Source organism: Rhamphochromis sp. 'chilingali', assembly GCF_963969265.1.
Source record: "Rhamphochromis sp. 'chilingali' genome assembly, chromosome: 3".
NCBI lineage: Eukaryota > Metazoa > Chordata > Actinopteri > Cichliformes > Cichlidae > Rhamphochromis > Rhamphochromis sp. 'chilingali'.
This window is the reverse complement of record NC_137931.1, coordinates 27,314,368-27,328,436: the sequence shown is the minus strand read 5'-3', so window position 1 is coordinate 27,328,436 and position 14,069 is coordinate 27,314,368. Positions and strand designations below refer to the sequence as shown.

The following is a 14,069-nucleotide window of genomic DNA, read 5'->3' as shown; positions in this document are numbered from 1 at the left end:
TGACCTGTTCTGCTCTATTCCTATATTTAATCGGGGACTCTACTTAAGTAGATCTGCATGATTCAGTTCAAACCAAACCTGAAGAGGAAACATCCACAGCTGTACTGTTAGAAAACAAAGTATTCATAGCTGTCAAAGTCTTTACTTTTACATAGGTCTATGTTATTATTTGAAACCTCAGCCATATTTATTATGAGGGTCTGACGCTGTCATGGAACAGAAAATAAAGGAAAGCAGGAGAGGACCATGAAATCCATGACCAGTTTTAAAAGCAGCGTCCAGCATCTAAATTTCAGTCACAGCTCTGTAGTGTGGTTAAAAGTACTAAATGACCGTCTGTAAGGCAACGCAAATGAGGAAAACTAAATTCTGAAGGGTTGATAAACCCAAAAACAGCTGTTCCAAATCTCAATGAAACTAAAACACATCTGGAAAAACTTAATGGAGAGTGGATTTAAGTCATTTTAACTCTTTTTCAATGAAAGCATTGTTTACTCGTCCATACTGAAATAAAATGAAATGTTGGACTGCTGTTTATAGACTGTTTCAGTTAAATATCTGCGAACTCCGGGCCCAGACGAAGAAAGCAGCTCCTTAAATAAAGTCTAGAGGATAAATATGAAAACATTGACTCTTGGATGAGGAAAAATGTGCAAACCAATTTAAAAAGAAGCAGATAACCAAGTTCAAAGTGAGACGAAACAAAAGAGATTATGGGTTTTTTTCACCTGAGAAAAAGTTTGTTCTAACACGTGAAACTCTATGACCAAGATTTGGTATTAAAATCATGTAATCCTGCAAAAAATTAAATATACAAATTACAGTAAAGAAGAAAACACTTTGACTTTTAAGGCAAAACATCCATTTAAAAAGTAAAATGATCAAAAGAAAAAGTGAGCGCACACCGTGTGGCGACAGAACGCTGATCCGTTTATGTGCAGCTGTGCTGGAAACAGCAACGAGTACCTAACATTTGATGCTCCTGAACGCAGTTGTGGCCACTATGGAAGCTTGTTTTCACCACTGAAAAAGACTTTATTAATGAATTGAAAATTAATTGCAAGTCAAAATTTCAGCTCATTAAGAAGTTGAAATTTAAAAATATGCAATTCTAGATTTTGAAATAATAACTTAGAGCTGCCTGTGATGGGTTCTTTTTTTTTTGCAGTTATGAAAACGAGCTTCCACAGACCAGAGTTTGTTTCTGTCTTGCAACAGAAGCCAAAAACAATCAAAACAAAAAAAAAATCAAATCTGCATCGCCCCCTGGAGACTTGGCAGTAGAAAGTCAAACTAAATATCTGGCAATGGTCTTTTTGTGAATGGAAAACTTAAGATGGGAATCAGATGAGCTGAATCAACAAACCCATACTGCACCTGAAATGTTAATTTGTTCAAATGTATGTAATGACTTCTTGCCACAGATACTGAGTTGGAAAGTGCTGTGATAACAACTTCAGGAAAATTGAAATTTTAGGACAAAAAACAAAACAGGAAGATGCGAACATCAGTAACACTTCAAATCAATATTAAAATGAGAAGAGAAACTCGTGGGACCTGGTTTATCTCACATGCTAATGCAGCTGCTTCACTGAATTTTAAACTCATGTAAGAAAATACTGAGTGTTTCTTCTTGAGTTTTTATTTTTTAAATAAACATTTATTTTTGTCTTCAAGTCTTTATTGCCAGGAGAGCAGGTCAGACTCAAACCCTGGCCTCTGCATTTGGTATACGTCCTTTACTCTATATTAGAATAAAAGATTTATAAGGGGTTTACTGCCTGTTTTGATTGTTTGAATTATTAGTAATATGATTATCTACATAATATCCCCCCAAAAGCAAAGATTATTAAAGTTTTAATCATGTTTAGGTGATTTTTCTCATATTTCAGCTTAAAAAGATTTACTCAAATATTTTGCTGATGATTAAAATCATTGATTTCTGTTGACTAATTTACTAAACAAAGTTAAACTGTCACATTTTGATCTCAAACCCAGACGTCCAGCTCTACCAAAACAGTTTGATAATTATTCACTTAAGAGAATAGTTCAGTGAGTGAACACTTAGATCTGCATACAGCTGCATCAGATGCTGAAATAAACTGTTTCTTTACTGCTGAAAATAAATAGAAACCAATTAAAGGAATTCAGGCACTATGAACTCTCCAGCTGCATTATAAACTGTTAACAAAAGCCTAACATAAACGCACCACTACCACCATTAAGTATCCTGTGTCCTGATTGGTCAGACAGGTAGTGACTCAGAGGGGTGGGAGAACAGGGCGGGGCTTCCTAGATGCATAGTGAGAATAATTTTATGATGGCATCTCTGAAAATGAAAGAAGGAGAAAAAAAATGACACATAAAAGCATTGCAGATAAACACAAATGAACAAAACTACGCTGAAAAAAGTCCAGAAAAACTCCACTTTATTTTGCTTCAGTGCTTAAATGATCAGGTTCTGTCAGCAGCTATAATGACAGAGTTTCACACAGGAATACTTTATGGCTCCATTAGTGTTAGTCATAGCTGTAGTGTTTCTTTTATCTATAACAGAAATGGTAACATGATCTAACATGAATGGTACTGGCTGTGAAAACAAATCTGGAGTTCCACAAAGCTCTATCCAGGGGACACTACTTTTTCCCTCCACACATGCTTCCTTGTAGATCAAATTACAGATGACTACAAAATCTTATTTTGCTGTGTTTCCACTTACAACTACTTATTTATGTAAAATGGCCCGCCACCAGGCTTATGGTTAAAAAGGCTGAATAGGGGTAATTAACCCTCGATGCAGTTTTCTGAACTAAGTAGTTTCTGCCATAACCCCGCATTTCAGCCTTGCGTACAAAACAAAATGACTGTGTGTGCATCAGACATTAGTGATGCATAGAGAAGCTTAACTATCTATGAAGCTGTGTTTGGAAAAAGCCAGAACAGTTATCAAACCACATCTTTGAGATATACTGAGATGCAGTATATCAAAATGCATATTTAAGGGTAGAGGGGAGGAAAGCATTAAAGAGGCTTGTAGAAACGGTTTGGATTAACCTTGCTAATTCAATTTGCCCCATGCTGCATTTTGTTAGAGACATGATAATTGCAAGTGGGTTTAAATCTAGCTTAACAAAAAAAAAAAAAAAACATGGGTAATTACCACTGTTAAGTCGAGTATACAGAAAGGAAACATTGTTTTTAAACAGGGTACAGGCTGCACATAAATATGACCTGCATTTACTTAATAGCGAGCATGAAAACTGAAATTTTAAATACGAACCTGACATACAGAACCAAATGGTTGCAAACAACCTCGCTTCACCCTGGATCAGGATTTTAACGTTGATCAGAACTTTATGGAAAAGGTCTTTTGCTCCATGAGAAAAAACAAATCTCATGGACCTGCACTTACAAAATTCCTTGAAAATCTGGTGAAGTCCTGAATTTTCAGGCAAACTGAACATGTGTTTGACACCATGCAGTTTGCTTATACACCACATACAAGAGTAATATCCTGCCTCTGTGACAGAACTTAACTTTCTAACAGTTGGAGGAAAAATGGGTTCGTGTTTGACTTCAGCAACATATTTTAATCAGATATTTTTTTAGAATAATTTGACATGAATAGAAATATTGTGTGCAGGTCTTGAGTTTTTAAACTAAGGCCTCAGCCAAGCAGGCTTGAAATGTCTGACATGCAGACATTTCTGGCATTAAAAACCTCAATATGGTTGCTTTGATTGCTAGCATATTGCTGCAATTGCCCACAGCTTGCATGGTAAATGGACTGGTTCTTATAAATCGCTTTTCTAATCTGCTTGAGCTTTGAAATCATTTTATACAACTTGTATAAATTACCCATTGAGACACACATTTATACACAGTATCTTGCCCAAGGATCCTTTGGCATGCAGACTGGAGCAGCCAGAAATCGAACTACCAACCTTCCAAGTGGTAGCTCTACCTTGCATGCCAGCGCCAGTGCAAATGAAAGATTGAAAGTGAGCCATCTACATCTTCAGTTTCAAAGCAAAAGTTGTACTTTTCCAAATGTCTTAATTGCAACTTTTACTTTTAAGGGGAATGGTCTCCATTTTGAGTTTGCATCGCAGTTCTCTCGTTTCACTACTTCTGCTTCACTGTATGACTTTGTACATGGAGTTTCATAAGGTTTATAAAGTTCAGAGTAACACGGCATAAAAACAACTTTGTTTCGGTAGCCGTGAATCAGAGGAACAAATTACAGCTTTTATACACTTCATGATAGAGTGTGGATTATTTATTATTCATTCTTCTTCATTATGTTATGCTTATCTGTCGTTTGAAAATGGATGACTCACCTACTGCAGACAAAGTGTATGTGCAGGCACAAACACAGTAATCTGAACCTGAAATATTATCATGGCTATTATCAACATATAAGTGTCCGGTGCTTTGAATGCTCAGTAAGAGCAGAAAGTTAAATTAAAAACTATCTTTTAACCAACCTCGTGCTTATGATGGGAAATTACAGTCAAATCAAAGCCTATCACGTTAACAAAGCGTCTATATATCAAAGATCTTTCCGCAGAAAGGTCAGCTACTGTAAAAAACTTGCTAGGAAACATTTCTACAATCAGAAATTTCACAGCAGCACATGTGTATGTAGTACAAGTTATTCACTTTAAAGGTTAATACTTTTTTTATGCCTTCGAACAAGCAAGACTAAAACCAAACCGCCCGTCGCCATCATGTTTTTATCTCCCGAGGAAACGCACACTAGTGAGATCAGGTGTGTTTGTCTTACCTGGCGAATGGGATGTATGAGAGGCCGTACCTGTGGGATACAGCAGCAGCAGTCAGAGAGGTAACAAACAGTAACACGTGTGTGTGTGTGTGTGTGTGTGTGTGTGTGTGTTTTCTACCAGGTGAAGGCCAGAAACTGCAGGATACAGAAGAGCAGAGCGAGGCCGTTGTTCTTCCACTGCAGAGACACAACAACACGAATCAAACACAAAAACAACACAACACGACTCGCTGCATCCAAACGTTTCATCGCAGTTTGTTTCTCACCCAGAACGCAGCACAGAGCGTCAGCACCAGACACACCTGCAGAGAGAGACAGTTTCACTCAGGTGGAGCTTACAGGTGAGTTTCAGCTACCTGTCGTTCATCAGGACGTCACGTGGCTTTTCCTGTAAATTCCTGTAAACTCAGTTTTTGGAGCATGTTTGGACAAATTATGAGAGAAATCCGCTTTATTAACATTGACAAAGCAAAAATGATTCACTCCGTGATTAAAAGATTGAATTGATCTTCATCATCTTCAGCTGTAACTTCATCTTCAGCCTTAACCTGGATACAGAGATTAGACACTTTAAACTAGATTTCATCCACAGTTAAATTTGCCAACGCAACACAAATGCAAAAAACCCCCAAAAAAAACAAAAAACAGATGAAAGCTACTTTAAGCTGCTCCCAGATTCACAGCAGGTAGATCCACATGTTTGATTTACTGAATAAACCTTATGGGATATGCCTCTCAGCCCACAATTGAACTACCTGTATATGTAAACTACTACACTACAGACCCACTAGAAACCTTAGACACACATAAATAAGGTAAATGCAAATGTGGATAAAAAAAAAATGACTGAAATGTAAAAGTTATACAGAGAGGATTATTTTATTTTATTTTTTAAATAGGAAACCTGTTTTTATGCCCTCTACCTCTCACATTAGTCACACTGGTCAGGTTTTTATTTATCATTGTTTTAATGGCGTTTATTTTTGATTGGTTTTGTTGACTGATTTCACTGTGTTCTAAAATACTCCTGAACAAAAACTAGACTGGACTTCCCACAACCTCGGCACTGACTGGGGACCAGTTCATCTATAGCGCCAAGAATCAGTATCGGGCTTGAAATCCTACCATCGTGACAATCCTAGCTGGACCCCTGCTGTTTGTGTGTTCAGTTTCTTCCATCACTGTGTATTTGAGAAATTGCTCTAATTAAATCAACATGAGGACAGAATAATGAACATCTGGACTTCTTTAAGCTTCGTGAAGATGTCTCAACTTTCATCCAAGAGCTGAAGAAGCTTCTTGGATGAGAGGTGAAATCTACATGAAGCTTAAGTGAGTCCAGTAGCTTTCTTTTCAAGCTCCTTAGACTACCTTGATCTGGATGACTGAGAAACTTACAGACAATAATGAAAAGTTATTTGTTCTCACCAGCATGATGACGGTGGCGAGCACTCGCTCTTTAGCCCACATGGTCTTCAGCTGCCGGCACGGACCCATCAGGAACATGGTGCTGAAAAAGAAAAAGATTTCGTCAGTCAAAGCTCTGATTTCTACCACTAGAGGACGACGTTTCCCTTCATAAAAACACTGAAGTCAATACCGGCCCTCAGTGATGATGGGTAATGTAGTATCAGGTTAGGTCTGCTTATTACCTGGACAGAGCGCAGATGTTTCCCAGACTGTAGAGGACAGCGAACACAGCGAGACCAAAGCCAGGGACCCACAACAAGCAGGTACCCTGATAAAGGAAAACAGGAAGTCACCACAGCAAATCTTTTGTCATAGAAACAGTAAACACAGTCCAGGAGTGTCTTTTACTCACCAGGATGGAGCACACGACTCCTAAAACGAAGCAGATCAGGAAACCCTTCACCCGTGTCCCCCAGGACAGCGTCGATGCCTGATTGGCTCTCTGCACAGAATTTGTCGTCATTAGCATCATGATGATCTCACAGACTAAATGTTTGCTATTGATGTTTATTTTTTAGTTGGTGACTTTAGTATTAAAGGAGTTTAAATTGAAGATTGTATATTGACTCAGAATTCATGAAATTGACATTAAGAGTCTTTAGGTTATTCTTCTTTGTGTCAAAGGCAAGTAACTAAAAGCTTTAAAGTGAATGAAGACTAATAACAGCTGTTACTATTGTGACATTAAAGTGTAATATCTCAGAAACATTGTTCAACTAACATTTACTCTTCTTCAGTTAACCAAATTTAAACGGTTTTAGCACTTGTTTAGTGCAGGCGAGTCTAACACGGCACCAAAGCGTCCGATTCGACCCACTGGACGCTCATTCATCACTCCAGCTTTTCAATAAAAAGCACTTTTGTTCATTTTGTGGCGATGCTTGATGGAAATGTTTGGCAAGTTCAAACCACAAAACCACCACTAAAAAAAACAACTGAGGTAAAATAACATTGCCTTATTGGATAAAACAGACAAATTTTACCTGTTACTTAATTATTCAGCGAATCACAAATCTTAAAAAAATTGCAATAATATTGTATCGCAGGATTCCTGTTGATTCCCACCTTTAGTACCTGGGTTTAAAATCTCAGTTTTTCCACCTTTGCTGAGTCTGAAAAGGGAAAGTGACTCTTCACTAATCCTTTCAACTATTAATTTAAAAGATGATTAAGTGGGGAGGGTGTGGGAAAATGTGACACTTTAAACAGCTGCATATATTGACAATAGACAATAGAGTGTGGGAAACTGAGCTGTTTTAATTCTCAGGCCGTCAGGTGGATGAGGTGACAGGTGTTTTACTCTAATTTAAGGTTAGAGATTTTTTAAATCCTGGTTATGGTTCATGTGAGCGTGAGCAGAAACTTCCATATACTCTTTAATGAGGGAGGTCTGTTGTATTTGAGCTTATGTGGCCTAACAGTTAAAATGAGTGTGACAGCCCTGGTTCATGACAGCAGTGGTAGTCTATCCAACAGATGTCAATTTGATGATAATAAAAACACAATCCCGCCCCGAAATGCACATTTGCGAGCCTCTAAGTATTTCAAATGTGGAAGTTATTAATGCATTGACTTCCTTAAGTTACAACTGTCAAAGTTATTAACTATCAAAAGTAACTTTATTGCCTTACTTCTAGTGCAGTTTTATGATTTGTGCAGAGGTTAAACAGAAAGAAGCAGTAGTTTCGCCTGAATTAACTATACTTTACATGAACATTTGCTTTTATCTTATAACACCAAGTATGCCGAATTAAACACTATAGGTTCCTCTTCGTTATATATATTATCCATGTAATGATATCTATCTGAGAATAACCGGGACATTGAAGGAAAATTAAAATCGGTTCACTTCTCAGCCATGTTCTGCAGCGTGTTACTTTCTAAAAGCGCTTTTACGAAGGTTTACTCTGGATGAACATCACACATAATGTTTTCCCCTGGAGGTCCAAGTCACACTGGATCTAAAAGTACCATTTTGAAGTCTGTGAGTTCACACCTGGCTGAGTTATATCTGCAGATTCTGGCACTACGTCCGTTTTAACAGGTTAATTTAGCGAAACCAGCTAACCGGCTAAAAACAACATCACCTCCAGTATGCCGCTCCCATCTGCGTTCCCATCATCCTGCCCGCTCAAAACCTTCTTCAATTTATCCATGAACTCCTTTTGTTCTTCAATAAAGGCGATAAAACGCTTCTAAAATTTCCAGAAGCTTCCCAAGCGCTGGAAGTTTCAGGTGTTTTGGGGCGGTGAAGTTACACCGAAGAGAAGAGCACATCAACAGGTGCAGCACTTCCGCCTGCAGTACCGCCCCTGGCCACAATGCACACAAAGGAGGCGCTGTTTCCTTCAGTTCATTTATTGGTAGAGCTCGTTCAAAATTGATTACAGAGATAACTGAGTGATTATCCGCAAATAAAATATAGGAATATTCACACCAAAAGACAAATGAAATGATAAAATATAGAACAAGAAAAAAACAAATAAAAACAGAGCATAACAGACTAGCAGAAGAAACTATAATTAATTTTAGAAATAAAAAAAACCCAAACTTTTTCTAAGACTGAGAATTTGTTATGTCTGCACCATATTTTTCTCCTCGGACACAATTACATTTTATTTTAAAGTCATTACTGATTACTGTTAAAGTTGCCATAAAAAGAAGACAAAAAGAAAAAAACATACATGAAGTTATTTTGGTTGTTCTCCAGCTTCAGCGCTGGTCCTTTACTATATGACTTATTTGTATCACACTGAGACGATATGGGTGTTAAAACAGGGAATACACTCCCTTATTCTCAGGATAACCTGGTTGTTGAAGCCAGTGTGGCTCAAAATGGAGACAAATAAAAGACAGAGGATGTTTCCTTATATAAATACTGAGTGCTAATCTTTTTGTCTTTTAATCTATTAAATAACGTTTTGCGTCAAAAGTCAGGCTCCTCTTCTGATAATATTCTGAAAGACAATGATAAATTCACTGGGCTCTAATAAAGCGGTTATCCAATAAAGTCCAGTTTAACTGACATTTTTCTTGGTGATGTTAGGGGATTATGACCCTGCTGGAGCTCCAGTAAGATGGCTGTGGCATGGACACCTGAACGTGACATGTTGGACAGCACTGTTTCCTCCACAACCACTCCTCGATACACTGAGGAGAGAGAAGGCATGAGAGAGTACGTTACCATCATGGAGTCCTGGAGCACCAGCATGTAGAGGAACAAGACCATTGAGTCAAAAAGATGTCTTTGTAGTGGTTGCATCTTTTTCTCACTAATGAATGGCCTAAAATGTCTCAGAGGAAGACTGGACTAACATGTCTTTCATTTCTTACAAAATCTTAAAAAGGGGGAAATCAAACTTGTTTTAAACCTATTTTAGTGACTCTGTCATTGTATGAGTGTCTGCAGTCATCTACTTGACCTCTTCAGTGTCATCCACCTTAGACAGGGCCTTCATTGGACCTCTATAACCCTCCAGGGTCCATCTGTCTGTGCTGAGTTTACTTGTGACCCGTCTATAGTTGCCCAACTTTTAACACAAGAAAAGGTTTATGTGTTGATGTTGTTGCTGGTATGTGCTACCTCTTTGTGGAAGGTGTGTGTGCACTGTAGCTCTCTGGTGCCGCCAGCGCCGTTATTTAAGTCGTTATGACAGATCAGACACACACTATAAGCATCGCTCTGGAACACACAAACAATTAAAGTCACAAAGAGCCTAAAAACACAATTTAATTTTGTCTTATAAAAATCGGGAAGTGCGTCTACACACCAGCGACATGACGTTACGTCTTCTGAACTGTCCCCGCCTCTCAGGTGGCACAACCTCGGGGATTGTGGTTATGAGAGATTGCCTGCGCTCTGAGGTGGGCACAGCGGCCTCCATAGGTGATGGAAGAAGGCGGCGGGAGGAAGAGCGACGCAACAAAACCCTCGCCGTCACCGGAGCCTGAGTGGACGAGTGGAGACGAGACAGCTGCATGGCCGACAGAGTGGACTGAAGACAAAAGATCAATTAATCAATCAAACTTGATGCAGGGAGCATAAACGCTAAATGCAATTCAAAGTAATTTACAGGCACAAAATGCTGAATACGAACTGCAAATATAGTATATAAGATCATAAAGCAAATTAAGGAGAAAAATATGACTAATAAAGTTAAAAAGTACACATTAAAGTCAATACTCACTATACAAAACTGAAGGATGATTTAAAAAACTGAAATGTCAGTGGACTGCTTATAATAAACATTTAACTCATTACTCTCTGTAAATATTTGCCTTCCTTCTTTCACACAGTTTATTTCTTTGTTTCTAATTTTTTTCTGCCGTTAAAAAAAGTCTTGAACAAACAAAAGACTCACTGATCCAGTTATCCCATTAACAAAAAACAAACAAGAACATGTACCTAAAAGCTCCATTAGCACCTCTGGGAGTCTTTACTTCCCCTATAACCAAACTGCAAGGCTGAAGCTTAGAAAACAGTAAACAAGACATTGGTTTATGGATGACAGAGTGTTCATGAGCTGTGAACACCCTGAAGACTGAAAGTATGACTGATATAAACTGATACAACTGGTTTGTAATGGTAACTGCATTAAAACGGGCACCATTTTCTCCTGATCATCCTTCACTACAATGTTATGAAAAAAGGAAAGAGCTAGATGATAAAGTCTTGAAACAAGATATCCATCAGTCTCCTACTCGCTAGCCACCTCCTCCAGGACCTCTGAGGGGGGAGCAAGGTGAATCCAAGACAACTCGAGGACAGACCATCTCCAACTTCTTTCTTCTGGTTGCAAATACCTGAATCCCCTCACCTATGAGGCGTCCAGGATGCATCATAACTCGATGTCCAAACTACCTCAACTGGCTTCTTTCAGTGTGCAGGAGTAGCAGCTCTGCTCTGATCCCCTGTCTCAAAGGGAGACCACAGCCATCAAAGGGAACTCGTATCTTCTGCTTCTATGTGAGATCTGATTCTTTTAACTCTTTTTTAACTGCAACAGACAAATACAGTGCCACCTCAGTGCAGACACTGCACCAATCTGACTGTCAATCACGTGCTCCTCTCTTCCCTGACTTGTAAACAAACCCTGATATAAACTCCTTCACTTTGGGCAGCAGCTCACACCCAATCCATAGTCGGAACCCATTACAACACATTATTGTGAACTCACGGTCCCTCCAAGAGAAGGATGAAGTCACTTTGATTACTGGCAAAATTTATCTCTCTAAAAATTATTGAGATACATGATGATACATCAAGACACACGTTTCACGATATTCCAACAACATGAGTAGGGTTATCTTGCACTGGATTACAAATTTCTAGAAGTTGTTTGTGACATTAACCCAAAAAAAGCACAGACAATGTAACCACAGTTAAATTACCACACTGGTTAAAGGGCAGACATTCTTAATGCATCATCGGTTGCCATCCACTGGAATCTAAGAGCAAGCCCGGCACATTTTCAATTCCAGAGTCCTATGATGCTCTCTTCCAGTTATTTTTCTTGTGATATGTGATTGTTGTATTTTTCAGGGTAAATTATATAGTGGTGCAGAAAAGTAAATGGCTGTGTTTACCTTGTGGGATGGACATGAAAGGTCTCCATGCTTGTCTGTTGGGTTTTTCTGGTAGCAGGCTAAGGATTTGTTCAAGTTGGAGGCAAATTAGATTAATTATTAGGTTCCTGCCAGGTACTCTGATAGTAGCTCTATGGATTCTGGATACAGTCTGAATACATCAAAAAATAGACCTCAGCTGGGAAGCTAAGGCTTAAGTAATGTTTGCCAGATATCATCCCAAGTTGTTCTTACCCAGTGTGCTCTGGGACTGCCACCAGGAGCATCAGATGCCCACACCAGTTTTCAGACTGAACTTCTTCTGGTAGCCTGAGCACTATATCTTATCTTTGAAAGCAAGACCAAAGACTGCATCAAAAAAACTCTTTGGCTCCAAGAATTTCCCAAATTCCCAAATGCCTGTGGACAAGATATTGCAATGCATGAATTCAATTCTCATTACCTTCCCCATCATGGCAAGACGGGAAGCAGGTCATGCACAAGTTAAAAGGAGCGACTGACCACTGTATCCCAATTAGACCGAGTATCCACACAGCCAGATGGCCATGACCGTCTGGACTAAATGACTCTTCCTGAATGATAAAGGAAATGAACTTTTTCTTGACCTTGAAGACAGCACTTGACAAAATGAACAAAATCTCAACAAACAACCTATTACTGTCTGCTCTTGAGCTTAGGACTGTATCACTAAGGAATGTTTCCAATTTTTAAGTATTTGAAGAACTTCTTGTGCTTAAGTTCCTGTGATTGACGACTTGTCCACAACAACATTTGAATCTTGATTATGGCTCAGCATATCAAAGAAGGCAAGCATTAATGACTACCCCTCCCTTTGACCACACACTACTGCATTTTACAGTTGGTCTGGAGTTGTACAGTTACTGGTGTTCTTACCGGACATGGCAGTGATGCTCGGCGGCCCGACTTTACCGCTGCCGGAGGCTCTGGGCTGCTTCTGCTTTTAAGTCTTCCTCCCTCTGACTCGTCATCTTCATCTTCTTCCTCTCCTACTTTACTCTGCTGTTCCCCTCCCCGGTACCGCTGCATCCAAGCGTTGAAAATCCTGGCATCTTCCTCATCATCATCCTCTTCCTCCTCATCCTCCTCCTGTTCCTTATCCTCTGCTGTTAGAGCAAATGGGTCCTCGGGGTCCGAAAATACTTCAGCTTCTTCTCTGTCAGGATCCATTACGAGGATATGTATGTTTACCCTTGTGGTGCAGAACACTACAGCAGCAACAAACAGACTGTTTCCTGATAAAACTGTGGTGTAAATCGTGAAAAAGCTACAAGCACACTTTGTTAAAAGCTACAATAAATTATTTCAATGAAGAAACAAGAAACACAGCGGCTCATTTCCAGCATTTGGCAACCAGACGGCCATAGAGGAGGCCAGCAGGAGCCGAGGAGCCTCCAAGGAACAGGCCTGACTGTCGACCTTTCTCCACCCCCCGCAGATCCATCCGAAGTCCACACAAAGTCCGGCCTCCAGCTCTTCCACATTCACTGCTGGTATTGTTTGTGTTTTCTGTATTTCGAGCGTCTCTTTGCTCTCTGTGCTGCTCTGGCCTGAAGCCTGTTAATCCAGCTACTGAAATCCAGGAGAGAGAGCAGGGAGATTACTGGACAGGCTTACAGGATCTGTGTCACTTCACTGCACCCCAGCTCTTTATTGATTAATGGTGTAATCAATCTGATAAATGTTGGAAACCAACACCAGCCCTGTGTGTTTTATTTTGGCTTAAAAAAAATTCTAATTAACAATATAATATTTTATAACAAATATTTAAGATGGAACATCCTGCACCTTTATCAATGTACTAAAATGTATTTAAATATATATTTTAAATAACTGAAAATGCCTCATATCAGTATTCATATCAGTATTTAAACATTAATTGTAATATTAAATTACAAACAGTTTAAGCTAATAATTTTTTTTAATTGTTAACATTTTTTCTTTAAAGTAATTATCAATATCAGATTTTGGATTTTAGTTAATTGATACAATTTTGTCCTAATCATGATTTTTGCTCTCTAACTCTTTATAGAATTAAATACAATCATATTAAATAAATAAAGTTTCTCAACTTGTTCAGGAGTGAACCTGCTGAGGAGGTAAAACGAGGATAAACTCTATTCTTAAGCACAAATAATGACCTTTGAGCCACACCTGTTCCACTCACCTGGATCACCGACGAAAATAAACCCCACTTCTACGCACGCGT

The 14,069-nt window shown here is 38.9% G+C and overlaps 2 protein-coding genes across 2 annotated transcripts; both read right to left on the bottom strand.

Moving 5' to 3' along the window:
• Window positions 1-1,116: 1,116 nt before the first annotated feature.
• On the bottom strand, window positions 1,117-8,560 carry sft2d2b (SFT2 domain containing 2b). Its single transcript, XM_080876914.1, has 8 exons — window positions 8,344-8,560; window positions 6,609-6,698; window positions 6,439-6,524; window positions 6,215-6,296; window positions 5,053-5,088; window positions 4,905-4,963; window positions 4,787-4,816; window positions 1,117-2,329 (listed from the first exon to the last, which is right to left on the bottom strand). Exons 1-8 carry the CDS (start codon window positions 8,410-8,412, stop codon window positions 2,293-2,295), a joined length of 489 nt encoding a protein of 162 aa, XP_080733040.1. The 5' UTR covers window positions 8,413-8,560; the 3' UTR covers window positions 1,117-2,292.
• Window positions 8,561-8,630: 70 nt separating this feature from the next.
• LOC308394290 (uncharacterized protein) lies at window positions 8,631-14,068 on the bottom strand. The gene is made up of 5 exons (XM_080878548.1): window positions 14,028-14,068; window positions 12,737-13,432; window positions 10,027-10,251; window positions 9,840-9,938; window positions 8,631-9,406 (listed from the first exon to the last, which is right to left on the bottom strand). The coding sequence occupies exons 2-5, from the start codon at window positions 13,028-13,030 to the stop codon at window positions 9,299-9,301; spliced, it is 726 nt and encodes a 241-aa protein (XP_080734674.1). The 5' UTR covers window positions 13,031-13,432; window positions 14,028-14,068; the 3' UTR covers window positions 8,631-9,298.
• Window position 14,069: the final 1 nt, after the last annotated feature.